Source organism: Ochotona curzoniae, unplaced genomic scaffold (genome assembly GCF_017591425.1).
Source record: "Ochotona curzoniae isolate NIBS_2020 unplaced genomic scaffold, NIBS_Ocur_1.0 contig_2235, whole genome shotgun sequence".
Lineage (NCBI taxonomy): Eukaryota > Metazoa > Chordata > Mammalia > Lagomorpha > Ochotonidae > Ochotona > Ochotona curzoniae.
The window spans coordinates 2,685,518-2,712,366 of NW_024465384.1; the positions used below are offsets into that span (position 1 = coordinate 2,685,518).

The 26,849-nt window shown below is 46.1% G+C and overlaps 1 protein-coding gene and 1 long non-coding RNA gene across 6 annotated transcripts; one reads left to right on the forward strand and one right to left on the reverse strand.

Moving 5' to 3' along the window:
- Nucleotides 1-4,128: 4,128 nt before the first annotated feature.
- LOC121151039 lies at nucleotides 4,129-4,594 on the reverse strand. Its single transcript, XR_005883107.1, has 2 exons — nucleotides 4,541-4,594; nucleotides 4,129-4,432 (listed from the first exon to the last, which is right to left on the reverse strand). It is a non-coding gene; the product is annotated as an uncharacterized LOC121151039 (long non-coding RNA).
- A 36-nt stretch (nucleotides 4,595-4,630) lies between these two features.
- AMN1 (antagonist of mitotic exit network 1 homolog) lies at nucleotides 4,631-25,616 on the forward strand. 5 transcript variants are annotated; one of them, XM_040972223.1, is made up of 8 exons: nucleotides 4,716-4,787; nucleotides 9,778-10,216; nucleotides 12,149-12,281; nucleotides 15,472-15,616; nucleotides 16,536-16,753; nucleotides 18,618-18,674; nucleotides 20,919-21,030; nucleotides 25,110-25,616. In XM_040972223.1, exons 3-8 carry the CDS (start codon nucleotides 12,186-12,188, stop codon nucleotides 25,181-25,183), a joined length of 702 nt encoding a protein of 233 aa, XP_040828157.1. In that variant the 5' UTR covers nucleotides 4,716-4,787; nucleotides 9,778-10,216; nucleotides 12,149-12,185; the 3' UTR covers nucleotides 25,184-25,616. The 5 variants fall into 5 exon arrangements, with proteins under 5 accessions (XP_040828155.1, XP_040828158.1, XP_040828159.1 ...); XM_040972221.1 differs by lacking the exon at nucleotides 9,778-10,216 and having other exon boundaries at nucleotides 4,631-4,787; XM_040972224.1 differs by lacking the exons at nucleotides 9,778-10,216; nucleotides 25,110-25,616 and adding an exon at nucleotides 18,771-18,833 and having other exon boundaries at nucleotides 4,631-4,787; nucleotides 20,919-21,004.
- Nucleotides 25,617-26,849: the final 1,233 nt, after the last annotated feature.

Sequence of the window (26,849 nt, forward strand, 5' to 3'; positions counted from 1 at the left end):
ACATTTGCAGTATTTCTTGGCAGTGCATGGCAACCCCTAAGTGCATTTTCACATTTCTTTGAAAGCTTCCTCTGACCCATTTTTCCAGGAAAGTGTTGGTTTACAAGCATTTTCATTCATCCTTTTTTGTTTTGAAGAGAAGTGGGGTCTCCTGAAAGTCCCACTGAACTATGCGTGGCAGAGTGCTGGAGAAAAACATACAACTGTGTTCCTGGTTTGTGTATTTACTCGAATTTTATTTTTAGGCTTTCATTTATTTGAAATGTAGAATGACAGAGATAATCTTCCACCTGCTGGTTCACTCCACAAAGCACCAGACAGCAGAGGCCGATCCAACTGCAGCCAGGAGCCAAGAACTCTGTGCTCGTCACCCATGTGGGTGGCACGAAGCCAGGCACTCGGGGCCACCTGCTGCTGCTTTCCCAGGCACATAAGTGTAGAGCTGGAACAGAAGTGGAGCAGCAGAAACCTGAAGCAGCGCTCAGATAGTTTGCCAGCACCGTGAGCAGTGACTTACTGTTCCCATCCAGCAGGACAGTCAATGGGGTCGCAGACAACCTAGGAGAGAATGGGGGACAAGAGACACAGAAATAGACAGCAAGACAGTATGTCTGATCAAGCTGACCAAATTTTATTTTTCACACACAAGCCTTTATACTCTGCAAAACAGGATCTATGGGTGAGGGGAAAGAGGAAGTAGGTTCTGGGGTATGGTTTCACAACCCTTTCTTGGTAGCTATTTCTAAAGCCCCTTATGCTCGCAACAGGATGCTGGCAGGTAGGGCATAAGCCAACATCCTGTTGTGAGCACCAATGGCGGTTAGAGCAGGGTGGGTTGCTAGGTGACCTGAAAACCGCAGGATGTCCCAAGACTTGGTTCCTCTTGAACCTGGCTAGCTGGTATTTTTCCACTGACCTAGATCTATATTCAAAATGGCTTCAGTATGGCTATAGTATATGGCTTCCAACAATTTACCTGCTGCCCCATAATGTTGGCACCCTAAATTTAAAAAGTCATGGAGTCAGGCCTGGCGACGTGGCCTACTGGCTTAAGTCCTTGCCTTGAATGTGCTGATATCCCATACGGGTGCCAGTTCTAATCCCAGCAGTTTCACTTCCTATCCAACTAGCTCCCTGCTTGTGGCCTGGGAAGGCAGTCGAGAACGGCCCAGGGCCTTGGGACCCTGTACCCGTGTGGGAGACCTGGAAGAAGTTCCTGGCTGCTGGTTTCGGATTGGCGCAGCACCGGCCGTTGCAGTCACTTGGAGAGTGAATCATCAGACAGAAGATCTTCCTGTCTCTCCTCATTTCTGTATATCTGACTTTGTAAGGAAAGATAAAATAAATCTTTAAAAAAATAAAAAGTCATGGAGTGTGCTGCTTCTGTGTAGCAAAAATCAGCAGTAGCCCTGTCCCTGTTTACAGCACCTCTTGACTGCATCAAGGGGACCTGCCATGTGATTCACCTTGACTATTTAGGTCTGCACCAGTGCATTCTGCGACAGGCTAACTGAAATGCAACTGGTTAATGTCTCATTCCTCAGAACAAATCCCCATTATTACACAACACATGGTTACAACTGGCTAGAAACAACCAGAGCTTTTGTTATCTTACTTTGTGATAGAGTTTATTTTGTTAAGATTTATTTATTTTTATTGCAAAGCCAGATATACAGAGAGGAGGAGACACAGAGAGGAAGATCTTCCTTCTGTTGATTCACTCCCCAAGTGACCGCAACAGCTGGAGCTGCACCAATCTGAAGCCAGGAGCAAGGAGCTTTCTCTGGGTCTCTCATGCGGTTGCAGGGTCCCAAGGCTTTGGGCCGTCCTCGACTGCTTTCCCAGGCCACAAGCAAGGAGCTGGATGGGAAGTGGAGCCACCAGGATTAGAACTCAGCTTAACCAACATGCAGTTCAGAGGAAATGTGTCATTAGATTCTTCACTGGGTGAACATCAGTAAGTGTACTGACATGCACATGGCACCCATATGGAATCCTGATGTGTGCAAGGCAAGGACTTTAGCCACTAGGCTATTGCACCTGGCCTTGTTTGTTTATTTTTAGGAAGGAAGATAAACATCTGTACCAACTTCTTTGGCAATGTGCAAGTGCACAGGAATCCAAAACACCAAACATCTTCACAGAGTAGAGCAGCAACATTGACTTTCTGGTCTTGAAGAATTCAGAGGTCAATCGGAAGACCACGGGGCAGCTGTGCAGCACTCAGTGGGCAGGAAAGCCTGGCAAGTCCTGCCCTTGTCTTCACTGTCAAGGTCTTCTCAGGACTACTCAGCTGCCAGAGCAGCAAGGATTCTTCCAGAAGATCATCTCTGTGTTCATAAGTTCATGAAGAGCCCCCTACCACTACTAGTCCACATATTCTCTATTTTAAGATTGGTTCATTTTTATTGGAAAGGCAGATTTACAGAGAGACTCTCCACCTGCTAGTTCACTCCCCAAAATGGCTGTAAGAGCTGGAGTTGAGCCGATCTGCAGCCAGGAGCCTGGAGCATCTTTCTAGGTATTCCACATGGGTGCAGGATCCAAGGTCTTGAGCCATCCTCCACTTCCTTCCCAGGTCATAAGTGCAGAGTTGGATCACAAGTGGAGCAGCCTGGACCCAAGCCTGGACCTGTAAGGGATGCTGGTGCTTGCAGGTGGAGGATTCCTGTTACACCACTGGTGCTAGCGTTCAGTATATTCTCTTTAAAACAGATATATTTAATTCTTCTTAAGAAGAGAGTGAACGACAGAGAGGGGGAGCAAGAGAAAGGGATAACTTTCCCTTGCCCCTTCACTCCCAACTGGCCTCAGTGGCAGGGGCTGGTCCAGGCTGACACTGGGAGCCTGGAGCTCCATCCACGCCTCCCACAGTGGGTGGCAGGGCCTAAGTTCTTGGGCCATCCTGCACTGCTTTACCAAGCACATGAGCAGGGAGCTGGATGGGAAGCAGAGATCTGAATCAAGCTCTAGGTTCCTAGTTTCAGCCCGGTCCAGTTCCAGCAGCTGGGGAATGAATCACCAGATGAAGTCATCTCTGTCTCACTCTCTCTCTCTACCCCCTCTGCAACCCTGTCTTTCAAATTTAAACTGTAAATCTTACCCATTTTTCCCCATTATCTCTTTTTTCAAAATGATTGTGCTTTTTACCCGCATGATGCATTTTTGTACATCTAGAGGACTATTACCTCTTGGATCTGTTCATCTGACAGCTGTTACTTTTTCAGACTCTCATCACAAGATTCCTTTCTGGTCTGTAGTCTCTGCCGGGGACTTCATAATCCCACAACAGCTTGAGTTATCTTTCAAAATCTTTTCTTTCCCGTGAATGTCCTGTCCTGGCTTCAAAGCCATGTGGGACTCCGCCTGCCATCCTCCAGACAGAGCCTAAGCTTTCACACACTGACCATCACGCCCACATCTCCAGACCAGGAAGGGGCACATGGGAAAGCTGCCCAGGGACCAAATCCAGTCCACCACTTGGTTTTCTACAGCCCACCACGTCACTCCTCGTCACCACTGTTGCCTGCTAGGGTCTGATAGCTGGGAGCTGCAACCAGAGCCAGGGCTAGGCATCAAACCCAGACATTCCAATCAGGGCTAGTGGGCATGTCAACCATTAGGCTGTATGCCCACCCCGTGGCTCATTGCACTGACATGTTCAGTACCTTTAAGCAAGCCCATGAAAGCCTAAGATGCATACTAACTAGAACTTTACGGAAAACTAGACAAGCTCTGTTCTCCACTCATGTTTCATAGCTTGCCAGGGAGGCCACCCCAAATGACTTAGTGTCCCTGACAGCCCACCCTTCCTCTCTGACTTGTCCTCCCCAACACCAGGGGTGCGCCCCAGGAACTACCCCCAGCTTAGTATCTAACAGTAATTCTCATTGCATTTTCACCTGTCTAGTGCATTGAACATTGCAGCCTCCCTACACACACTGTGAAATACAGTAAGAACGGTAAATACAAACACCAGTAACACGATCACTCCTCATGAGCAAGCATCACGCGCTGAGCATACACGGAGACAACAGCATCGACTCAAGCACTGGGCAGCACACAGCTCTGCTGCTGCGTGGACCACGGGAGGCGTTCGTTCGGGAAGAGGCAAAACTTGGATTCCAGCTTCCAAGGAGCGCACAAAGAGAATCTACAGCGAACTAAAGAAGAGAGAAACAGCACTGAAAAGCAGCAGGCGCTCCGCGGCAGAACAAAGAGCGAATTCCCTGGACTTGATCCTTACGAATGTGGCCCTCTGCTGGAACAAAGCACGGCTCAGAGTGCGCTTCACACGGAGCGCTGAAATCCTCTAAAATGCTCCGTCTAACGTTGGTAAAGCCCACGGGGTGTCCGGCGTGCGTTCAGGACATCTCGTCCAGCGCGTCGTCCGTTCTGCTTTGCTAGCAGGAAGCTCCGGACTCGCACTGTGCTGCAAGGAGCCGGGAAGGGGGAACCTTCGCTAAGAACTACAACTCCCGGCATGCTTCGCCCCGGCTTAGGGCTTCTCTACATTTTATCACCCCTGGCCCCTCCGCACCCTCGCTCAGCGGCTCCTCCCACGCAGGGCCCTCCGCTTTCTCCTTTTAGTCCCGGACGGAGCCACGCCCCGGTCACCGGAAGGCTGCATGACGTCGTGAGGGCTACGCGTCGCACAGGAGGCGGTAGTTGGCGGACGGTTTCTGGCTGGGTGGCGGATACCCCAGGAACGCGGAAGAGGCTCCCGGGACCGCGGCGATGGTCGACTCGACGTCCGACTCGCTGCTAGTCAGTCGGCTCTCGGAACTGTGAGTCGGTGCCAAGGCGCCGCCCAGTCGTGTCCCCTTCCCCGCCCCTTTCCCGCCGCCGATCTGAGAAAGCCCTGCTGGTGCTTCTGCTCCTGGGCTCCCGATGTGTCGCCCCCTCCCCAGGGACAGCTGTCGAGCTGGGCTGCAGGGTGGGCTGGCTCCGGGTCCCCCTGTCCCGCGCTCCCCGACCAGAGTCCCGCTTCCTCAGCCGGCCTTGACAGCTGTCACCGCCTTGATGGGAACAGTCCACATCTGTGGGGCTCCCCAAAGCCTGTCCCCGAATTCCTCCCAGGAACCGTGACCAGGAGGAGCACTGGGAGGCAGAGTGGTTAAGAACTGGAACCCAAGTCGGGCTGCTGGCTTCAGCCCCGGCTCTGCCCTCGCCTGTTCTTGCATTGTTTGTGCATCTGCTGGGGTAACCTCACGAACCTGTCTCCAGGAGCGCCCTGAGCCTTGAACACGTGTAGAGTCCTTGGAAGGATGCTGTGCATAGGATAAACACACCACCCCACCCCCCCCACACGTGCTAGTTGTTGATGTTATTAAACACCAGGAAAAAATTTTTTACTGCAAGTTGCTGTCTGCGTGAGCTTTATGTTCATTCATGATCATGCAAAAATAGTGAACTCTATGCTAAGGAGAACAGCTTCGCTATGTTGCAAGCTTCTAAGACAGTGGGGTTTGGACCTGTTGGATTATTTCTCCTAAACTCTTGGCCCTTCGTCCATGGACTTGCAAGAGAAATCAATTCGTTGTGTAGGGTGAGACTAGTGTTGTGTCTGGCTTTCCTTTGTCTTGTCTGTAAGTGAGGACCAGTGATAATGTTACCTACCCTCTAGAAATGTTGCAAAGATGGAAAGCCAGTGTGAGCCAAGCATCTCTTACTTTGCACAGGGGTGACGCTCACATGTGTTACTCATGATTTTATCCACCTACTCGGGCAAACAGAGCCAAGGGGTGTGCTACCTGAATCCCAATACCCATCCTTCTAAGGCTCACTTTAATTCCTGTCTCTTAATTTCTCATGCCTGAGGCTCCAAAAGAGTTGCTCGCCAATGATTCTTAGAACTCCTGTGGCCAGAATTGGGTCTTTTGTCTCCGTATGTAGTTTCAAGAGTTGCTCACTAGCGGTTAAGCATACATTCAGAGAGCATACGTGGCAGATGAAGCATGATACTGGACATTACAGAAAATAGCTGGTGGGGAGGAGGTGCTGGCACAAGAGGGTCTGGAAGTAGATACGTTATAGATAGAAGAACAGCAGAAAAAGGGAATGTTAACAGTGTGTTTGAAATTTCTGATGAGGAAAAGCAGCGTTTCACAGGAGCGTTTGTTGAAGGAATTTAATATGATATTGGTAGTAGCAGCTGGCCATTGCAGGTGCGGGGACCTGTCAACGTTTGGAAGTATGCTGGGAGCAGAGGAAAACTTGAATTATGTAGAAACACATCTAAGAAGCAGTGGGATAAAAGCAAAGTGCTAGGGTTGACACTGCGGCACAGTGGGTTAAGTTGCTGCTTGTGGTAAGGCATCTGATTATGAAACATCAGATGGGGTCCCTGATGCTCTGCTTCCAGTCCAGCTCCCTGCTAATGCACCTGTGAAAGCGACAAAAGATGGCCCAAGTCCTTGGCTCTGGGCTGCAAGATCTGGCTTGGTTTGGGCATGACTCAACCCTGACCATAGGAGTCATTTGGGGAATGAAACAGCAGACAGAAGATCTCTTTCTTTCTCTGTCACTTTCACATAAATACAAAATGATGGTTTTTTTTTTTTTTCAAGTAAGTGAAGTCCTGGGGACAGCATTCTGGTGTAGCAGGTCAGGCTGCCACCTGTGATGCTGGCAGCCTTGTGGGTTGTGGTTCGAAGCTTGCCTCCTGTATTTCTGACCCAGCCCCTTGCTTGGACACCTGAGAGGGCATTCATGTACATCCATGTGGGAGATGCCGAAGAAGCTCCAGGTCCCTGCCTTCATCCTGGCACAGTCCCTGCCTTTGCAGCCATGTGGGGAGTGAACCAGCTAATGAAAGATATTTCTCTCTTTGCCCATCTCTCCCTCTTGTCAGCCTTTTAAATAAATAAAAGTAAATCTTAAAATATAAAGTCCTGTTAGGCAGTGTACTTAGAAGAAATGTGAGCAAACCAGAAAGGTCGTATTCCAGGTTGACTGGAGGATTCCATACAAATGGCGGAGTAGTGACACAAAGCCTGGGAACTAGAAGCGCCAGCTTGAAGCATTCACTTTTACAGCAGCGGGGACCTCTCCAAGGTTTGGAATTGTGCTGGGAGCAGAGAGCAACAGGAATTAGGTAAAGCTGTGAATAGGAGGACTGCTGGCACATTCTGGGAAGAGATCTGAGAAGCCCAAACATTTATGTGTGAAATGCTCTTTGCAGGTTAATTTCTGGGGATAAGGAGCTGTAGTCTCTATCGCTGGGAGAGGAATTGGCATCTTAGGCAGCTGTTAGAAAAGTGCAGTGCATATATAAATTAGACCTGTGGATGGCACTTGATAACACTGCTCGGTGCAAAGAGGAAATAGAATGACATCTGTCAAGAAGATTCTGTGAAGCAAAAAGCAGGAAGGTGACCATGTTGCCTACGTTGCTGTGCCAGCATGTGGTTTTTCCGCGGACCAACTTTTGCAGCCCTTTTAACAAAGAACACATTTGAGATTGGCAACTGTTCAGCTAGCTGTGTTCCATTTGTGCCATATAAGGAACCTGAGCCAGAATGGCAGGCAACTGTCAGTGAGGACTCTGGTCCAGCTGCAAGGCCTCCCTCCATGGAGGATGCTGCTTGCCATCTATCCCTGTTTTCTTACCTCACTGACAGCTCTCTGAAGAGGGCTGACCTTTGGATCTGAATCAGGTACACATTTGTTGTTGGGAAGATTTATGTGTTTTTCTAAAACAGATACCTTCTGTCTGGTGGTTCAGTCCCCAGATGGCCACAGCTGCTCCAGCTGGGCCAGTCCACAAGCCAGGGGTTTGGAGCTTCTTCCAGGGCTCCCTTATGAGTGCAGGGGCCCAAATTCTTCTTTCCAAGGCATGTTGGATTGGAAATGGAGCAGCCAGGATTAAAATGCTGGGGCTATAGTCAGCAGTTTTACCTACTCTGCCACAACCCTAACCCCACAAACAATTTTGAATAGAGACCCAGTAAAGAGAAGCATCAGAAATTAAAGACTTCAACTTTGTTAGCCAGAAGCAAGGTGAATAGGTAATTATAGAGGAAGAGCATCGAATGGAGAAATTCACATGGCTGGTTTGACTGCTGTTTGTAATCACAGGTGGAGACCCTTCACCGTCCCCCCAACTTGAGAACAGCACTCGATACCAGATCTCAAGGGGCTTCCATGTCTCCAAATCTGATCACAAAATTCATGTCCTTCGGCTTCTGAGAAACTGTTTCTCAGCACCCAGTTGTTGTTACTGAATGTCAAATCTGAGATTTAAGTTGCTCTTAACCTCTGATACACTGATAGTTTAGAATGTTACTTTGTTTCATGGTGCTAGCAGAAGGTCCAGGATTCCAGGTTTGAGGAAAGCTTGTCACAGTGCAGCAAGCAGCTGAAGCTTTAGCTTAGTTCTCAGCTCTTCTTTTACTGCCTATCCAAGAATGATAGAAAAGGCTCAGGGGAATGGCTCCTATGCTTTGGGTACCTTTTAGGAGAGGAACACTAACGTTGGGGAATACACTGGTTTTGTTTTTGTGTTTGTTTTTGTTTTTTGTAAATTGTTTATTTGAAACCGGAGTGGATGGGTCATAGGAAGACATGTAGACACAGACATCTTCCCGGATGTCCAAAACAAGCAGGGGTGGGCCAGGCTGAATCCTGAAGTTCCACAAGGCTCTCTCACACAGGGAGCTGGGTCCAAGCACTGGGTTGCTGACCATGCCCCCCAAACATATTAGCAGGAATTTAGATAGGAAGTGGAGGATCTGGAAATCAAACCAGGCACTCTAATATAGGATATGGGCATCCCACGTGGTAATGAAACCCTCTGTGCCACAGCACTTGCCCTGGAAATACACTGGTTTTTTTAGCAAGTAGTAAGCAATCTTACCTTTTGTGCAAGAGTAAGAAGGCAATAGCTGTCTGTTGGAATGGTTTGCGGGAAATAAGTCCCATCTGAGAGATGATCTAAATAAAGAGCATTGCTGGCATACCTCGAATGATGCACGGATATGCCGAAGATCTAACTGACCACCAGCCATAAGCTGAAAAACTACCTCACTTCAATTTTTAAGACATTTTAAACATTTTATGGTTTCCTTTTTAATACATGGATGTAGCAAACGTGTATACACTCTACTCCTTATCAAAAAAGTCTGGACTCTATTGGGATAAAAGGACTTTAAAATAAGCAAACTTAAAACAATCAATTAATTTGGAAGGAACAGTATATATTTGAAATCAAAGGAGTATTTATTAACGGGTTCCAAATGTTTGGTAAATGGATGAAAATATTGATGATATGATATTGAAAAATAATAGCGTGAGGAGTTCCATTGAAATGATCATATCATTTAGAAATTAGAAAACAAAAACAATGCTTGAATGACACTGGAACATCTCCTAATTGCATGCAGTAAGTGAAGAAACATTTATTGAAGAAAATGTATTAACACTTAAAATAGCTTGCAGCATTCCCTCCACACTTGCTGCATCCCTCCACCACCTGCCCCCCAGCTCAGCTGGATGAGAAGCTCCACTCTGAGAGTTGGGCAAGAGAATGAGATGACCTTTCTCAGTACCTTCCAGCCAAGGGAATCTAAAAATGTAATGGGAATGGCGAGCTGCCAGCATGGCTCATCACTCCTGCCAATCCAACTACTTGTGCTGCATTGCAAGTAGGTGTGGCCAGGATGTGCAAGGATTGTTTCCACCAAGCCTGCTTTCATGAGGCTGAAGCTCTGTCTCAGCATGACTCGGTAAGACTACTGGTGTCCCAGTCTCCCTTACCCAGGCCCATTCATGTGGCAGGATTTCCATCCCAGAAGAAATGAGCCAAAGCCAGAGACCACCAGACAGCCCGGGTGTCACTCAAACAGGAACGTACTCAACGTGCGTCATCCCAACTTCAAAATTGTGTCTCGAAATTTTCTCCCTACTGGCATAGCAGGCCACAAGACAAAAGTTCTAAAGCTCTCCACCAAGAAACTGACTCTTTGAGACAGAATGAGTACAAGTCTAAGAGTTCTCTCAAAAACAATCAATGCTTTGGTGGCAAGCAGAGAGGCACAGCTAAACCACAGTCCATCTGGTTTACCAAGGGAAACAGGAAAAGAGACAACTGAGAAGAACACACTCACCCTTAGAACACAGCTCAAACCCCAGCAGAGGCGCCCAGGCAGAATGGGATATGATTGTGGAGCAGTTGGTACCCATGTCTTGTTGGAAATACTGGAGTGAGCAGTTTGCAGTGAGTGGCAGCTAACAGGTGCATGTGACACCCATAAAGGCTTAGTAGTAATCCAAGGAGATACTGTAAGAGAATACTACTGAAACCGCCGCCATCCTAGAATTATAGTGTACAAGACTATGCACCTGGAATGGTAAGATAAGAAAGGCACTTCAGTAAAATAATTCAGCCACATCAATAAAAAGCCTAAATAAATAAGCAGTAACCTATTCTATGGAAAACCAATACTGAGAGTTACTATATCCTATTTTCCGAATGATCCAGTTTTCTACCCCAAAAATTTACAAGATAAGCAAGGGGGGGGGAGTGTGATCCAAATGAAGAATAGGTAGCAGGCAATAGAAACTGGCTCTGGGAGCCAGTGTGGTGGTGGGGCAGGCTAATCCTTCACCTGCAGTGCCAGCACCAGTTCATGTCTTGGCTGCTTCACTTCTCATCCAGCTCTCTGCTAAAGCCTGGGATGGTAGAGGAGGGTGGTTCAAGTCCTTGGACATCTACCTCTGCGTGGGTGACCCAGAGGAAGCTCTTGGCTCCTGGCTTCAGATTTTCTCAGCTCAGGCTGTTGTGCCATTTAGCCAGTAAGTGGAAGACTTCTCTGTATCTTTCCTTCTTTCTGTAAACATCTGCCTTTCAAGTAAAAATAAATACATTTTTTTAAAAAGAAGAAGAAAAAGAAAAATCCTTGAGAGGGCTCAAATGTTGGTCTTAACAAAGCCTTAAAAGTAGCTATTATAAATGTGTTCAAAGAACTAAAGGAAGCTATACTTAAGTAAGAGAGAAAACAGTTGGCAGTTCACAAAGGTAAACCTGAGTATATTCCCAACAAAACATAAGCTGAGGACTCAGAAAAACACTCGCACGTGGATGTTCACAGCAGTACTAGTTATGCTAACCACAGGAGTCAGCTATTGAGTCACTACACAGAGTGATGTGTGTCTATGTACTAGAATATTAGTCATAAAGAGGAGCAGCATATTGGGGTTGGCATGGTGGCACTGCAGGGTTAATACTCCACCCTCATATGGTGCTGGTATCACATATTTTTTTTTAATTTTTAAGATTTATTTATTTTTATTGGAAAGTGAGATTTGCAGAGAGAGCAGAGACAGTTCGGTACAGTGGTTCCCTCCTCAAGTAGCTGCAATGGCCAGAGATGAACCAATCTGAAGCCAGGAGCCAGTGGCCTCTTCTGGGTCTCCCACGTGGGTACAGGGTCCCAAAGCTGTGAGCTGTCCTCTACTGTTTTCTCAGGCCACAAGCAGGGAGCTGGATGGGAAGGTGTGCAGCTAGGATATGGACCAGCGCACACATGGGATCCTGGTGTGTGCAAGGCAAGGACATTCACCAATAGGCTACCATGCTAAGCCCATGGTATCACATATGGGCACCAGTGGCTTCCTACAGTGATGGGAATAGGACTGGGAAAGGAGATAGAAAGTGGAAAGAAGTGGATGGGAAAATTAATAAAATGAGCAATAATGGCTAATTGCTAAAGAAATATGTAGGAGCAGGAACCCCTCCCCCAAACCTGCTAGTAGAAACGAGAAGTATTACAGAGTTTCTGGAAAAGTCTGCCAACACACATTAGAGGTAATGCCCATCAGAAAGAACGTGACATCATCAGCCATCCACACTGGTTCACTCCACAGGCGTGTGGCTGTGTCAGGCTGAAGCCAGAGTTGTCAGACTCCCAGGGGTCTCCCAGGCAGGTGACAGGCACTCATGAACTTGAACCTTTCCAGATATATGTCTGCAGGAAGCTGGACTAAGGGGTTGGAGCTAGAGTCTTGATCCCAGGCATTCCTTAATGGGAGGGGACATCCCCCGCAGTGTCCCTTGCACTGTGCCAAGTGACTGCTAACAAACGCATTAAGCAAGTGTTCAAAGTCAGTCCAGTAAATATAATTTGACTCTGTTGTGTTTGTATTTCAGAAGCCTTAGGTGTTTCGCAGAGAATATTTCCAGCTATATGACAGACGTTAAGCCTTTGCCTCCCAACATAAAAGACAGACTGATTCACATGATGAGCCTGCGAGGGAAGATAACAGATTCAAATATAAGTGAGGTAAGAGTATGCATAGCTATAAAGCAAGGATGTTCTATTATTTAGAAATGAGCTCAGATTTTTGTAACATATATATCATAGGATTAGTAATCATTTAATGTACAATAAAGTATGAGTTATTTTTTAAATTATTTCCAAGTAATGACAATATTCATACATAGTTTAAAAAAATTTTTGTCACTATTTCTTCAGTTATTTCTCTGGTCTTCAGGGTACCAGCACCTTTGATCTTCACATTTTCAAAAAATTTAAAATATTTTGGTAAAAACTAAGATTTTTAAAAGGTTTAAAAACAAGACTGACACTAAGGAATGTATGTTACACCATGACTCCAGGACAGAAACCAGACCTGATGAAGTACACATCAGTATTTTCTATTTTTTTTGTTCTGTTTTGTCTCCTTTAATATAAAACATTTTTAGGGGACCAACACAATGGCTTAACTGGCTAATCTTCCACCTCCAAGCGCCGGCCAACATCCCATGTGGGCGCCAATCTCATCCAGCTCCCTGCTTGTTGTCTGGGAAAGTAGTGGAGGATAGCTCAAAGCCTTGGGACGCTGTACCCACATGGGAGACCTTCCTGGCTTCAAATCAGTTCAGCTCCAGCCATTGTGGCCATTTAGGGAGGGAACCAGCAGATGGAAGATCTTTCTCTCTGTCTTCTCTCTCTAAATCTGCCTTTCCAATAAAAATATATAATTTTTTTTTAAAAAAGATTTATTTTTTTATTATTTTTTCATTGGAAAGGCGGATATACAGAGAGGAGAGACAGAGAGGAAGATCTTCCATCCGATGATTCACTCCCCAAGTGAGCGCAACGGGTCGATACTACGCCGATCCAAAGCCAGGAGCCTCTTCCGGGTCTCCCACGTGGGTGCAGGTTCCCAAAGCTTTGGGCCGTCTTCGACTGCTTTCCCAGGCCACAGGCAGGGAGCTGGAAGGGAAGCGGGGCTGCCGGGATTAGAACCGGCGCCCATATGGGATCCCGGGCGTGCAAGGTGAGGACCTTTAACCACTTGCGCCACCGCGCCGGGCCCTATAATTTTTTTTAAAAAAAAAAAAAAGCTATCTAATTTCCAGTAATGAAAAAAAAAGGGGGCGGAGGTGGTCTGATTTGACTCAGGGTACAGAACAGGAGTTTGTTGTTTTCTTTTTTTAAGGTTTATTTATTTTTATTGGAAAGGCAGATCGGATTAGTGGAAAAAAGGTAAGACAAAGAGAAAGATCTTCCCTCCACTGGTACATTCCCCAGTGGCTGCAACAGCCCAAGCTGAGCTGATCCAGAGCCTCTTCTGGGTGCAGAGTCCCAGGGCTTTGGGCCATCCTCGACTGTTTTCTGAGACCACAAGTAGGGAGCTGGAAGGAAATGGAACAGCTGTGATATGAACCAGTACCAATATGGTTTATGCAAGGTGGGGACGTTAGCTAACATGAAGTGCCCATATTAATATCTTAATTTTAAAACTTATTTGAAAGGCAGAGAGATAGAGACAGATAAATCTTCTCTGCACTGATTTTCCTTTCAGATACCACGGCAGCCAACGTTTGGCCACACTGAAGCCAGGAGCTAGGAATTGATTGCAGATTTCCCATATGTGTAGAAAAGATGTAAGTGCTCGAGCGTCCTCTGCTCCCCTCCAGCGTTAGCAGGAAGCTGGAGTTACACATGGGTGGCTCAAGCAGATTCTGAACTGCTCGATCAACCTATCACCCCCATGATTTATTTTAAAGTATTGCAATTAGGACCTTTTCTTTGCTTAATAGTAAATAGGAGAACAAACAATGATACATATACTAGAGAGTTTACCAGCTGGAGATACTAGAATTGAATTTTGTACCATCTTCAAAAAGATGTTGAAGACCTAAGCTCTGGACCCTCAACGCGTGGCCTTATTTTGTAACAGGAGTGATGAGTTCATATGGAGTAGTGTGGGTCTCTACTCAACATCACCAGTGTCCTCGTGCAAAGACGGCTGGGAGAAGGCACAGAACTGCAGGGAGTCTGTGAAGGAGCAGTAATGCCTGTACACATTAAGGAGTGCCAGGGGTTGTCGGCCACGATCAGAGGAAAAGAGAGAGGTGGATAGATTTCTCCACAGAGCCAACACTTTGATTTCAGATTCCTAGTCTACATAACCATGAGAGAATGAATTACCTTTGCTTTCAAAATGTATTTATTTAGGACCCAGTGTGGTGGCCTAGCAGCTAAAGTTCTCACCTTGAACATGCCTGGATCCCCTATGGGTGCTGGTTCTAATCCTGGCAGCCCCACTTCCCATCCAGCTCCCTGCTTGTGGCCTGGAAAAGCAGTCGAGGACGGCCCAAAACCTTGGGACCCTGCACCCGCATGGGAGACCTGCAAGAGGATCCTGGCTCCTGGCTTTGGATTGGCTCAGCTTCAGCCGTTGCGTTCACTTGGGAAGTGAGTCATCGGATGGAAGATCCTCCTCTCTGTCTCTCCCCTTCTCTGTATATCTGTCTTTCCAACAAAAATAAATGAATCCTTTTTTAAAATAGATTTTAAAATTTGATGCAGAGAAATTTTAAATACATACATGCAAATGGAAAAGGGTAGTTATCCACTGCTGCTTTGGTTTTGAACTTCTTGGTCAAGGGGTCGTGTCTTTGCACCAGGCATCAACAATGCTTCTTGTCCCAGGAACGATTTCACGGGCACTGAAGGCTGCCCCTCCAGCTTGAGGTAGCTTTGGTTTCTCCTGCCCTGCCCATGTATCTTCATATGAATGTATTTCTATCGTTTTTGCTCTGTTTTTCATCATCCTTCATCTGTTATGATTCCTGTACATTGACTGTGGGAAATATCTCAAAGAGTAATTGATTTATTTGAAGGGCAGAGTGACATATACAAATAGAAAATGCTTTCTTCTATCTGCTGTTTCACTTCCCAAGTTCCTGTAACAGTAGACTAAACCCAGGGGTCCAGAACTCCATCCTGGTCTCCCACATGGGCAGCATGACCCCACGTCTTGGGCCATCATCTGCTGCTTCCCCAGCGTGTTAGCAGGTTACTGGTTCAGAAGCTTGGAGTAGCCCAGGACTCAGGTCTCAAACCAGGTACTCAGATATGGGCAACCCTGGGAGCGGCTTATCTGCTGTGCCTTACAACCGCCCCTAATGGATGTTTATATTTAGAGAAATAATATATTAGAATTATGTGTTTGTTACAGATGTTACATCCAGAAGTTCAAAGTCTAGATCTACGAAGCTGTGATGTTTCTGATACCACTCTCCTGCACCTGTGTAGCTGCCAAAAACTGAAGACGTTAAAATTACGGAACTCAAAAGGAAACCGTGTCTCCATCACATCAGTAGGTGTGTTTATTAACACTGAATGAATTGGTAGGCTGCTGTTCACCACCTATTATAATTTTAGGGAAGATATGTCAAAAAGCATATAAATATGTTATAAAGTGTTGAGGTCTTTCAGTATTTCCTGAGCTGTAGCCACCCTGAACTTGACCAAGGCCTAAATTTCAGGTTTATAGCTTTTATCTGAGAAGCTCCAAGGCAGACCGCTTCCCTATGTAGGCATGCCATGTTCCATTAGAGACACCGAAGGCCTTTGTTCCTCTGGAAGAATACATCAGTGAATGGTTACAAGGGTGCTTGATCTTGGGGTTGCGATATGGCTACTAGACAGCCTGGCATTGAGGCTATGAGTGAATGGTTAAGGGTCTGAGAAATGAAACAATAAACCAATGTGTAAACATAAGATTGTTCTTATAGTCGGGTCATGATGTATGAGATTCCTCTTGCGTAAATTCATGACACCTTTGAGGTAGGAGATTGTTGTCTGATTTCCCCCACATCAGCAGTAATCATGAACCAAGCCTGGTGGCTTAGTCCTGTAGCTGATCAATGCACTTGAGACAGTGGGTAGCCTGGGCTCTTGTGCCTCTGAGCCTGCAGCTCCCGAGGCCCCGCTGTCTTCATCTTCTCATCTTGTCCTAGCGTGTTTTCAGCACCCACCTCAGCCTGTCTATGCACGCTGAACACTGACTCACCAACAGTGAAGTTCATCAATGAAATATTCAGACCAAGAAAAAAAAGCCCCAGAAGTCAATTTCTGATTTATAACTTTGTTAAAAGTTAAAATATATCAGATGGGCCCTGCATGATGGCTCAGTGGCTAAATCCTCACCTTGCAAGTGCTGGGATCCCTGATTGGTGGTTGCTAAAATAAAAATCGGATGCATTTCTTACACTGATCCCTAATCACACTTTCTCCTAGGAGTGAAAGCTGTGGCTTCGGCCTGCCCATCCTTGCATGTGGTTTCTATGCAAAGATGCCACGGGCTCACTGACGAAGGAGTAGTGGCCCTTGCCCTCAACTGCCGGGAGCTGAGGTTCGTCGACCTGAGTGGCTGCCTGTGCATTACTGATGTCTCCTTACACGCACTAGGAAACAACTGCCCATTTTTACAGTTCGTTGACTTCTCAGCCACCCAGGTAAATAATTATGACTTAAAACAGACTCTCTGTGTGTGTTCCGTGGATTTCCATGACTAATCAGAAGGACACAATTAATTATTTTGTTAATGTTCAAATTCTTTATCACTTCATGTTTTAAGCCATTTTAGGTAATTGCAATATGACTGTTGCCAAGTTGAAGCTTGTCTGTCCTTGGCATACAGAAAAAACCTATTACACAAAGGTGTTAAAGCAGAGAAATTGAGTTGCTTACAAAACGCAGATAAACTAAGAAGATGGTGGGTGGGTGCCTGTGTTCTAGAGAAACCATCTTCCCTGTTCTTGAAACAAATCAGTTTTTAGTACATGTGGCAGAAAATGGTGAGGAGGCAAGATGAAGGGGTAATGACATGCTTTAAAAATCTGGTGCGGGCCCAGCGCGGTGGTGCAAGTGGTTAAGGTCCTCGCCTTGCACGCCCGGGATCCCATATGGGCGCCGGTTCTATCCCGGCAGCCCCACTTCCCTTCCAGCTCCCTGCCTGTGGCCCAGGAAAGCAGTGGAGGACGGCCCAAAGCTTTGGGACCCTGCACCCACATGGGAGACCCAGAAGAGGCTCCTGGCTTCGGATCGGCATAGCATCGGCCATTGTGCTCACTTGGGGAGTGAATCATCAGGCGGAAGATCTTCCTCTCTGTCTTTCCTCTCTGTATATCCGCCTTTCCAATAAAAAAATAATAAAAATAAATCTTTAAAAAAAAATCTGGTGCCAACACCGCCCCCCAAAACTGTTCTGCGTCTCAGCTGTTGACATATGCCTTGTTAAAGTTATAAGCCAGTTTGGACTAGCCTAAAATTCGCCAAGTTCAGTAAAAATAATGCTTCAGTACTATAAACTGCTAAATACTAAAATGAAAATAGACACAAGACAGCTGAATAGTACCCTATAGCCATTTTAAGGTGTATAGCAGGCGGTTGTATATGAACTAAAATTGAAATGTCAATGAAGTAGTCACAGGATGTGGTTAAGAACTTGCATTTTCTAACATATTGGTCAGTCAATACCATGTCAGTTAACTCCATAATGTTGTAAATTGTTGTGGACATTTATGTTGTGGCTTTTCATTGGTTGGGATGATATTCTGCCAGCTCTGCTTTCAAACCAGGAATGGTATCCCTAAGAAACTGTTGAATTTATCTGGACAATAAGATGCTGGACTGTATGCATGGTACATGCTTGCAATGAAGGAATCATGACTGGATTTGAACTGTAATACTGCAATAAGGTGGAGGAACCCACCATGGGGGGAGGGCATGGGGAGGAGTTGGGGGAATCCCAGAGACTATGAAATTGTGTCATAAAATAAAATGAAAAATTCTTATATATATATATATATACTTATATATATATTACATATATATATATATATGTAATAAATCTGGTGCCAGCAAGAGTCCACAAAGGGTCATGAAAGTTTTTGTCGTTGGGTAGTCAACTTTGCAGACAAGCTGCTGCTCCACATCTTTGACAAAATGCTCCTTATTTCTGTACACACCTCCTTATCGGGGGAGGCAGGCTGCAGATAAGAACCTATTTGCAGAAAGCACAGGCTGGAAGCAGAATTCCTCTGATGACTGCCATGTGTACATGCAGGCATGAGCAGGAATGTCAAGTGGCCAGCGACACAGACTCACTCTGAAGGTAAATTGGCTTTTTCGCCCCATCTCACACTTTGGCATACTCCTGTCAGTTGTTTTAAATGACAAGGGTAGAAGGTGTGTGTAGCCAAAAGACATGCTTGCAGAATGAGAAGCAATGAAATTACATCTAAGTGGTAGTAAAGTTGGGGAAATCCCACTTGTATTGTCTCCTGTGTGTAAGCTGCGTCTCTCTTCTTTGCTTAGGTATCTGACAGAGGTGTGGTTGCGCTTGTTAGTGGACCTTGTGCCAACAAATTAGAGGTAACTTTTATTAATCACCTAAAGGTGATTAGGTTTTACATTATCCTCAGGCATTATTTTTTAAAACTAGTAGACAACTAATGTTTTATCCATTAGGTATTTCTCAGACTTTTATTTGTTTCCACCTCTTTATTCCCAGGGTAAAGAAAAGGTGCTAAGGTAAGGAAATAAATGTGGGTTAAAATGGAAACTTGGTTTTTCTCCCAAAGTTGTTCATTTCCCAGGAGCTGCCGTTTCTGACGGGTCTGTGGGTTGTCTCACTGTGGAGGAAGATTGTTAGTTTTCCCTTAGGCTGTCCTGCCTCACCTGTTCCTACCTTGCAGCTAACTCACCAGCCTGCTTTTCCTGAGAGCCATTAACAAGCTCTTAAACCATTTAACAAGCTCATAAATCAATGGCTAACATGACACCTGCTATCCCAGGGTTTTTGTGGTTTTAATGCGGTGGTGGTGGTGGTGCTTTATTTATCTATTTTTAAATAAAGTTGTGCTTTTATGCAGCAAGGCCTTGTCAACTCCTTGGAAGGATGCAGTCTATAAGTGAATTACACATGTTAATAATAGTAGCTTTTGTAATAGAATAGCAATGCATGTTTTGGGCCAAAATTCTCCTTGAATAATTACCTAAAGAGATTATTTTTGTATGTGTTATTTGTGTGTATGAATCTTGCTTATCATGCTAGCATATATATATACACATGTATTTTAAGAAATCTTTTCATGAAGTTTTAGGGATCTGCTTGGTAGTGCAACAGGCTAATCCTCCGCCTTCCTGCACTGACATCCCATATGGGTATCAGTTTGAGTCCCAGCTGCACTACTTCCAATCCAGTTCCCTGCTTATTGGCTTGGGAAAGCAGAAGAAAATGGCCCACTTGGAGACCTGCACCCACACGGGAGACCTGGAAGAAGCTAGTGAGGCCCAGCTAGGGATGGGCCCAACTGCAGCCGTTGCTGCTGTTTGGAGAGTAAACCCACAGATGAAGATCTCTGTCTCTCCTTCTCTGTCTGTAACTCTAAACTTTGCAGGTTAAATAAGTGTAAAGAAAGTTTCATAGGGATGGGCATTCAACGCAGCAGTTCAGATGCTGCTTGGTTGGCCTATGTGCTGTGTTAGTAGCGGGGTCTGGATCCGCATTCTGTTGCTGGTTCCACTTTGCACTGACGTAACCCTGCATGGCCGTGGTGTTATCCCAGCATTGGATCCTTGCCAATCGCCCGAGAGCCCCAGCTTGAGTTCCTGACTCCTGGCATTAGCCTGGCAAACCTCCCATTTTCCTTGTTGGCAAGTGGACCAGCGAGTCCAAGATCTGTCTCTTTGTCTCTGTCTGCCTTTCAAGTAGATAAAAATTATTAGGAAAAAAAAAGGCTACATCCTATTACTCTCATACCAAGCCTGAATTCCAAGTTAATTTTAAGGCAGAAGGAAATAATATTTACTATTTTAAATGCCAGCATTGCTTGAGCAGTTAACGTATGCCAGGCTTCATATTAACTGCATTGTATTCGTTAGTTAGTTGTGTGTGTTTTTTTAATTTTCATGCAAAAGAAGTCATTACAGAGAGAAGGAAAGACAGAGAGGGAGCTACTCCATCCATCAGCTGAGTCACTCCCCAAAGGTCATAATGCCCAGAGCTGGGCCAGTCTGAAGCCAGGAACCTCTTGTGGGTCTCCCGTGTGGGCACAGAGATCCATGTACCTGGACCATCTTCCATGGCTATTCGCATTCCCATTAGCCAGGAGCTGAATTGGAAGTGGAGCAACAGGGACTCAAACCGACCCCCCTATGGAATGCCAGTGCTATAGGCAGAGGTTTAGCATGCTCCACCACTGCACTGGCCCTCCTTCAGTTAATTCCTATACTGACGTGTCATACAATTCATAATTTTAAATAAAGTTATCAAACAGTTAACTTAGTTTATCATTTTCTAATAAAGCCATCAGGAAATTAGTTGCTATGCAATGGTAGGAAATAGCTCATATTTATCTCAGCATTGTAAAGTTGGGAACACCAACCTAAGCAAACTTAGGAAAAACACCCCAACTGATAAGTGTGGACATCATTGAACTCTACATTGTTTTATAAGGCATTTAACTTTGAAATCTGCTTAGACTTACGTTGGTCTGTTCTGTGTGGTTTTCCTTAAAAAGCAGACATTTGATGCTTTATGTCATCAGAACGTTTCCTAGATCATTCCATACTGTTGTAATATATCCACTTCTTCCTTTTGCTGTTTCCAAACAGGAGATTAACATGGGACATTGTGTGAATGTGACAGATGAGGCCGTGGAAGCTGTCGTCCTGTCCTGCTCTCGGATACGGATCCTGCTCTTCCAGGAGTGCCCCCAGTTAACAGGTCAGTCGGACTGCTGCGGCACATCTCAGCTGCCTCTGGGAAGAAGGGACCACACTGGGCTTGGAGGAGTGGCTTCCAGACTCGTGACCCTGAACTAGCTGCCTAGGACCACAGCACCCCAGGATAGCCACTAAAATATGTAAATGCATCCTCTAAATTCTGAGTGCATTTCATGCTCCAAAGGATTTGCTTTAACCTGCATTTACCCCACCTTGTCCTGGGAGTGGCTCCCCCACACTGTTGCCTTTGAAAGCGCTCACGCAGGGAAGGACTTCTGCATGGGACCCCAATCAAGTTTGTTGTGTCATATTGCCACCTGGTGGTCATGTATTTTTCCTTACTCTTCTGAAATCCCTCACATTAACTAGTTACATGGAATGGCATTCTAGAAGACTGCATAGGTGCAGCATAAGTCAAAAAATGTTTGTACATCCAAAAAAAAGGTCATGAAGCGGACATCCCACCATAGTAAGTGTGAATTTGTTGAAATCTCTGAAAAATACTATGGCTAATGAACTTGTTTAAATTCGTCTATGCCAAATTTCCCACATCTTAATATACAAAACACTCTTCTGACTGACCCATTCACCTCCTTCATAATTTTATTTTATCGTATGCTATTTTTCTGGTTCCTGGTTTCACATACAGGAAAACGAGGTGCTGAAATGTTTGTCAGATGTGCCACAAGCCTAAAAATTAAAATCTCAAGTCACGGTAACCTAAGCCCTGATCTCTGGCCCTGCTGTCTATCTGGAACTGCAGATAAATCACTCAACCTTGTGGGGGCTCACTGTCCACGGTGTGCAGTCAGTCTGGGGGAGGGGGACTCATTGTCCACAGTGTGAGGGGACTCACTGTCCACAGTGTGCAGTCAGCCTGGGGGGGGAGCTCACTGTCCATGGTGTGCATTCAGCCTGGGGGGGGGGCTCACTGTCCATGGTGTGCATTCAGCCTGGGGGGAGGGGGCTCACTGTCCGCCGAGTGCAGTCAGCCTGGGGGAGGGGGGCTCACTGTCCCGGTGTGCAGTCAGCCTGGGAGGGGGCTCACTGTCCCGGTGTGCAGTCGGCCTTAAGGGGTGGGGGTTCAGTGTCCATGATGTACAGTCCACCTCGGGGAAGGGGCAGACTCACTGTCCGAGGTGTGCAGTCAGCCTGGGAGGGGGGGCTCACTGTCCGAGGTATGCAGTCAGCCTGGGGAAGGGGCAGACTCACTGTCCGAGGTGTGCAGTCAGCTTTCATGAAAGGCGGAGACCTAGTAGTAATGTCAGAGCTCTGCACGCTGACTTTAATGAAGATTCTTGAGATGAGAAAAAGCTCAAGTTTTTTATTAAAAAAAATTCTGTCGATCATCTGCATACTTTCTCCTTCCCCATGAGTTCTGCAACTATATCTCCATTATTTGTTTGTTTGTTTGTTTTACCATCATTAGATGAAAATAAAGTGGGCTGTGCCCAGTGCAGTGGCCTAGCAGCTAAAGTCCTAGTCTTGCACGTGCTGGGATCCCATATGGGCACTTGTTCTAGTATCGGCAGCCCCACTTCCCATCCATTGCTTGTGGCCTGGGAAAGCAGTTGAGGATGGCCCAAAGCCTTGGGTCCCTCCACTCACGTATGAGACCCAGAAGAGGCTTCTGGCTCCTGGCTTCGGATTGACTCAGCTCTGGCCGTTGCGGCCGCTTGGGGATTGAATCATTGGATGGAAGATCTTCCTCTCTGTCTCTTATCTATATATCTGCCTTCCCAATAAAAATAAAATCAGCTGCAACGTTCACCAGCTCATACAAGGCCAAATGGAAGGCCAGACTGCAATGGCATGTATGAGAACTGGGTCTGGGAGTGGATCAAGTGGAGGAACTAGGGAAACTCCCCTGGCGAGTCATAGCTCCCACTGGTGAACATGTGGTCCAGACCTTGAGGTCGGACAAGCTGGGCAAAGTAGCTCTAATGGCTGGCTAATGTGTGAATTGGTAATGGAACGGGGTTCACCGGGCAGGACTGAGCAAACCTTAGCCCACAAGCAAAACTAGAAACCAGGATGGAGCACAGGTCAAGCCGAGCTAGGCTCTTGAACCTACTGGTCTGCATGTGTCAGGGACTCTAGTCACAGTGTCTAAGGCAGAGGCTGGGATAGGTGAGGGGCTGAGCCAAGCTGAGTTAGAGCAACCACTGGCATGCGCATGATCTATGGCTGGGAACAGGCCTGGTTAGAAGGTAAGGGGACACCCTGACTGGGTTGAGGTTCCCACCAAGGGGTGTGTGGGCTGGAATGGGGGCTGCGTTCTGATCAGGAAACGGTTGTAGTCTCCACTGGCACAAGTGTGGACTGGGACTGGATGCAACAAGCCGGGCCAGACTCCAATACTGTCTGGTGTCCTGGAGGACCAAGGTAGATGTGGGACAGACTAGGTAAGGTCTCAACCCCTACTGAGCCATGTGTGAGCCATATATGGGTATGGACAAACCATGGCTGGGCTGAAACATCCAAAAGCAAGAACCAGTTTGGGTTGAAGGCCAGTTAGGAAAAGCCACTGTTCCTGCTAGGACAGGAGGTGAACTGAGTAGGGCTGGTTCATGGACCCCCTGGTATGCGCGAAATCTGGCACTGGGAGAGGTTCTGAGGGAAGAGCCTGGGCAACTCCTCTGGCAGGACACAGACCCGGCAGGTAAGCACAAGAAGCATGATAGGAAACAGCCCAGAACAGGCCAGGGAAAGTTTCCCACTGGCTACATTTGGCATGGATTGGGGGCAGACCAGGCTGAATCAGTTCACATCATCCACTGCAAATCCGAGCATCAGAACAGAGTGTGGGTTGAGCCAGGTTCGGTCACGACAGAAACCAGTGCACAATACGGAATGCCAAGGTGAAGTTGCCCAACCAGCACACGTGAGAACTAGGAAGGGAGGGGGCGGAGCCAGCAGGGGGAATACGGGGTTGATTCTTCTTTTTTTTTTCTTCTTTTTTTTTTTTATTACAAAGTCAGATATAAAAAGAGGAGGAGAGACAGAGAGGACGATCCTCCATCTGTTGATTCACTCCCCAAGTGACCACAATGGCTAGAGCTGCGCCAATCCGAATCCAGGAACCAGGAACCTCTTCTGGGTCTCCCACATGGGTTCAGGGTCCCAAGGCTTTGGGCCATCCTTGACTGCTTTCCCAGGCCACAAGCAGGGAGCTGGGTGGGAAGTGGAGGAGCCGGGATTATAACTGGCACCCATATGGGATCCCGGCGTGTTCAAGGAGAGGACTTTAGCCACTAGGCCACCACGCCAGACCCATTGTTTTGATTTTTAAGACATTCAAAGTACACTTAGCAAAAGAGAAATATGAAAACCATTACCCTGCCTTGTGAAAAACAGCATCTAAATTTATGTCTAGTAACAGACTAACTAAACCCAAATGCCTTCAGCTGATGGAAGGATATTCGAAGACTGGCCAATAGACCACATTTTTTTTTCTTCTTTTTCCTCACAATACATTTCATTTATTTTTGATGATGTTTATGTCGTTGAGAAGGATGCACACCCATGTGAACCACTGATTAGTTTGGGAAGGGTCTAGGAATGGCAGAAAGTGGATGTGACAGCTGCTTCCAATCTTCCTTTTTCTTCTTCCTGTTTCTGGGAGAAGAGGAGAGAGGAGGAGAGGGCCGCTCCCAGCAGCCACTCAGACAGGAGAGACAGAGAGGAAGATCTTCCATCCGATGATTCACTCCCCAAGTGAGCGCAACAGGCGATACTATGCCAATACAAAGCCAGGAGACTCTTCCGGGTCTCCCACGCGGGTGCAGGGTCCCAAAGCTTTGGGCCGTCCTCAACTGCTTTCCCGGGCCACAGGCAGGGAGCTGGAAGGGAAGTGGGGCTGCCGGGATAGAACCGGTGCCCATATGGGATCCCGAGCGTGCAAGGCGAGGACCTTAACCACTTGCGCCACCGCGCCGGGCCCAATAAATAAATTTTTTTTAAAAATGTTTCAAATAACTAGATGAGGTACAACAGTTGTCATCAATCCCAGTTTACACATGAGGAAACATTAAGTGTCTGGCTACTGGGAATTAACATCTGTCCTTATTTCCTTTGTAGAACGCTCACAGGACGCCGTGGAGCTGTCACTACGCCTAAGCAAACTGAAGCAGGTGGCATGGACCGCATACTGAGGGTTCTGGAGACCGTCAGTGCTCCGGAGGCTGACCAACACTACTCACCCAGAAAACTCTGTACAGAGCTTGTTTCCACCTAATTTAACACCACTCTTACTGTGCTGTCTCCTTTCAGCTAGAACTCAGAAACTCAGCTGAATGGAAGCATGCGCAGGTTTGCGTTTTGAAGTTAACCAGCCCGTTAAACACTTAATACTGCTGTTACTCTTTATCCATTTGATGAGTCATTGTTTTTCAAATGTAATTCCACCATGAACTCATTATCTGTTGGGGGAGGGGGCAGGGCATACATTTTGTTTCTTACATATCAAGATCATAAATTATTTGTTTTCCCTTGAGATTTCCTTCTCCTATGCAGGTGTTGAAATTTATTGACATTGCATAAACTATAGGAAAATTCCAAGTAAAGCATGTGTTAACGCATACCTTCCTAGCTGTTTTTGGCTTTTTGCCTTCTTGAAATAGTTAAATGTCCAGTTGCCAAAAGCAGAACTGAACACTAACATTTCTTAGTTGTTCATAGTATTTATATGTCTCTCTGTTTCACTGAAATAGTTAAATGTCGTACCTTAATCATGTTTATATTCATAACACCCTTGCCCAGCTCCTTGTGGCATTCATTTTTATATTGACTACATTCTTTTTTAAATATATTTATTTTTATTTCAAGGCAGATTTTATAGAGAGATAAGGAGAGACAGAAAGATCTTCCCTCTGCTGGTTCACTGCCCAAATGGCCACAATGGCCAGAGCAAAGCCCGTCTGAAGCCAGACACCAGGAGCTTCCTCCATGAGTGTGCCCAAGGACTTGAATCATTCATTGCTTTCCTGGGCAAACAGGGAGCTGAATCAGACATCTAGACATGATGTCAGCTTGTGTGTGTGTGAGACACAGAGAAACGGGTAAGACCTGTTCTATTTATGAGATTGTCTAAAGACAAGTTAGTGAAATTCAACATTTAACTTTTAGTGATGTCAATAGCTTCTTCCATTTTTTGCAAAAACTGTTTTCAAAATATGATATATAAACATTGTAGGGTTTATAAAGGATTTATCTTCCTAAACTGGTTTGCATTTAAAACAAATCTTAATTTATTTACTTGAGAAGGGAGGAGGTAGGAAAGAGAAAGAGAGAGACAGCAAGCTCTCCCATTAACTATTTCAATTTCCAAATGCCTCCAGTGGTCAGAGCTGAGCCAGGCCTGGGGCCACGAACAAGGTCCACGTCTCCCAAGTGGGCACAGGAGGCCAGTTACTTGAGCCATCATGGCTGCCTTGCGGAGTCCACATTAGCAGGCACAAAACCTAGGCTGTCATAACCCCTTGGCTAAATGCCCACCGCTACAGTTTATACCTTGATTTTCTTCCTTTTTTATGGTGCTGGCTGATTAGCTATTTTACTTCCGAACATTTATGGAAAATGGAATTAAAAGCTAATCTTACCATACTGCAAAATACTTTTAAATATATGATTGTTTTCACAGTGTGGATTTTCCACGAGCTTCCTGAGTAGCTGTCATATGTGCACATCCCATCTCGGGAGCCTCTTGATGCCATTCGTGTCAGTCCCGCCCCCACCCCCATTTTAGTTCCACTCTCATGCGGCTGTGTTTTTCTCCTCTGCCAACCATCTGATGTGTTTAATGTTTCATTTGTTCTTAAT

Bases quoted from the DNA above. Each gene is read 5' to 3' on its own strand.
- AMN1 (XM_040972221.1), top strand. From the start codon at position 4,738: ATGGTCGACTCGACGTCCGACTCGCTGCTAGTCAGTCGGCTCTCGGAA. The intron at 16,754-18,617 runs GTAAATAATTAT...TTCTTTGCTTAG, and splicing joins TTGACTTCTCAGCCACCCAG to GTATCTGACAGAGGTGTGGT. The intron at 21,031-25,109 runs GTCAGTCGGACT...TTTCCTTTGTAG, and splicing joins GGAGTGCCCCCAGTTAACAG to AACGCTCACAGGACGCCGTG.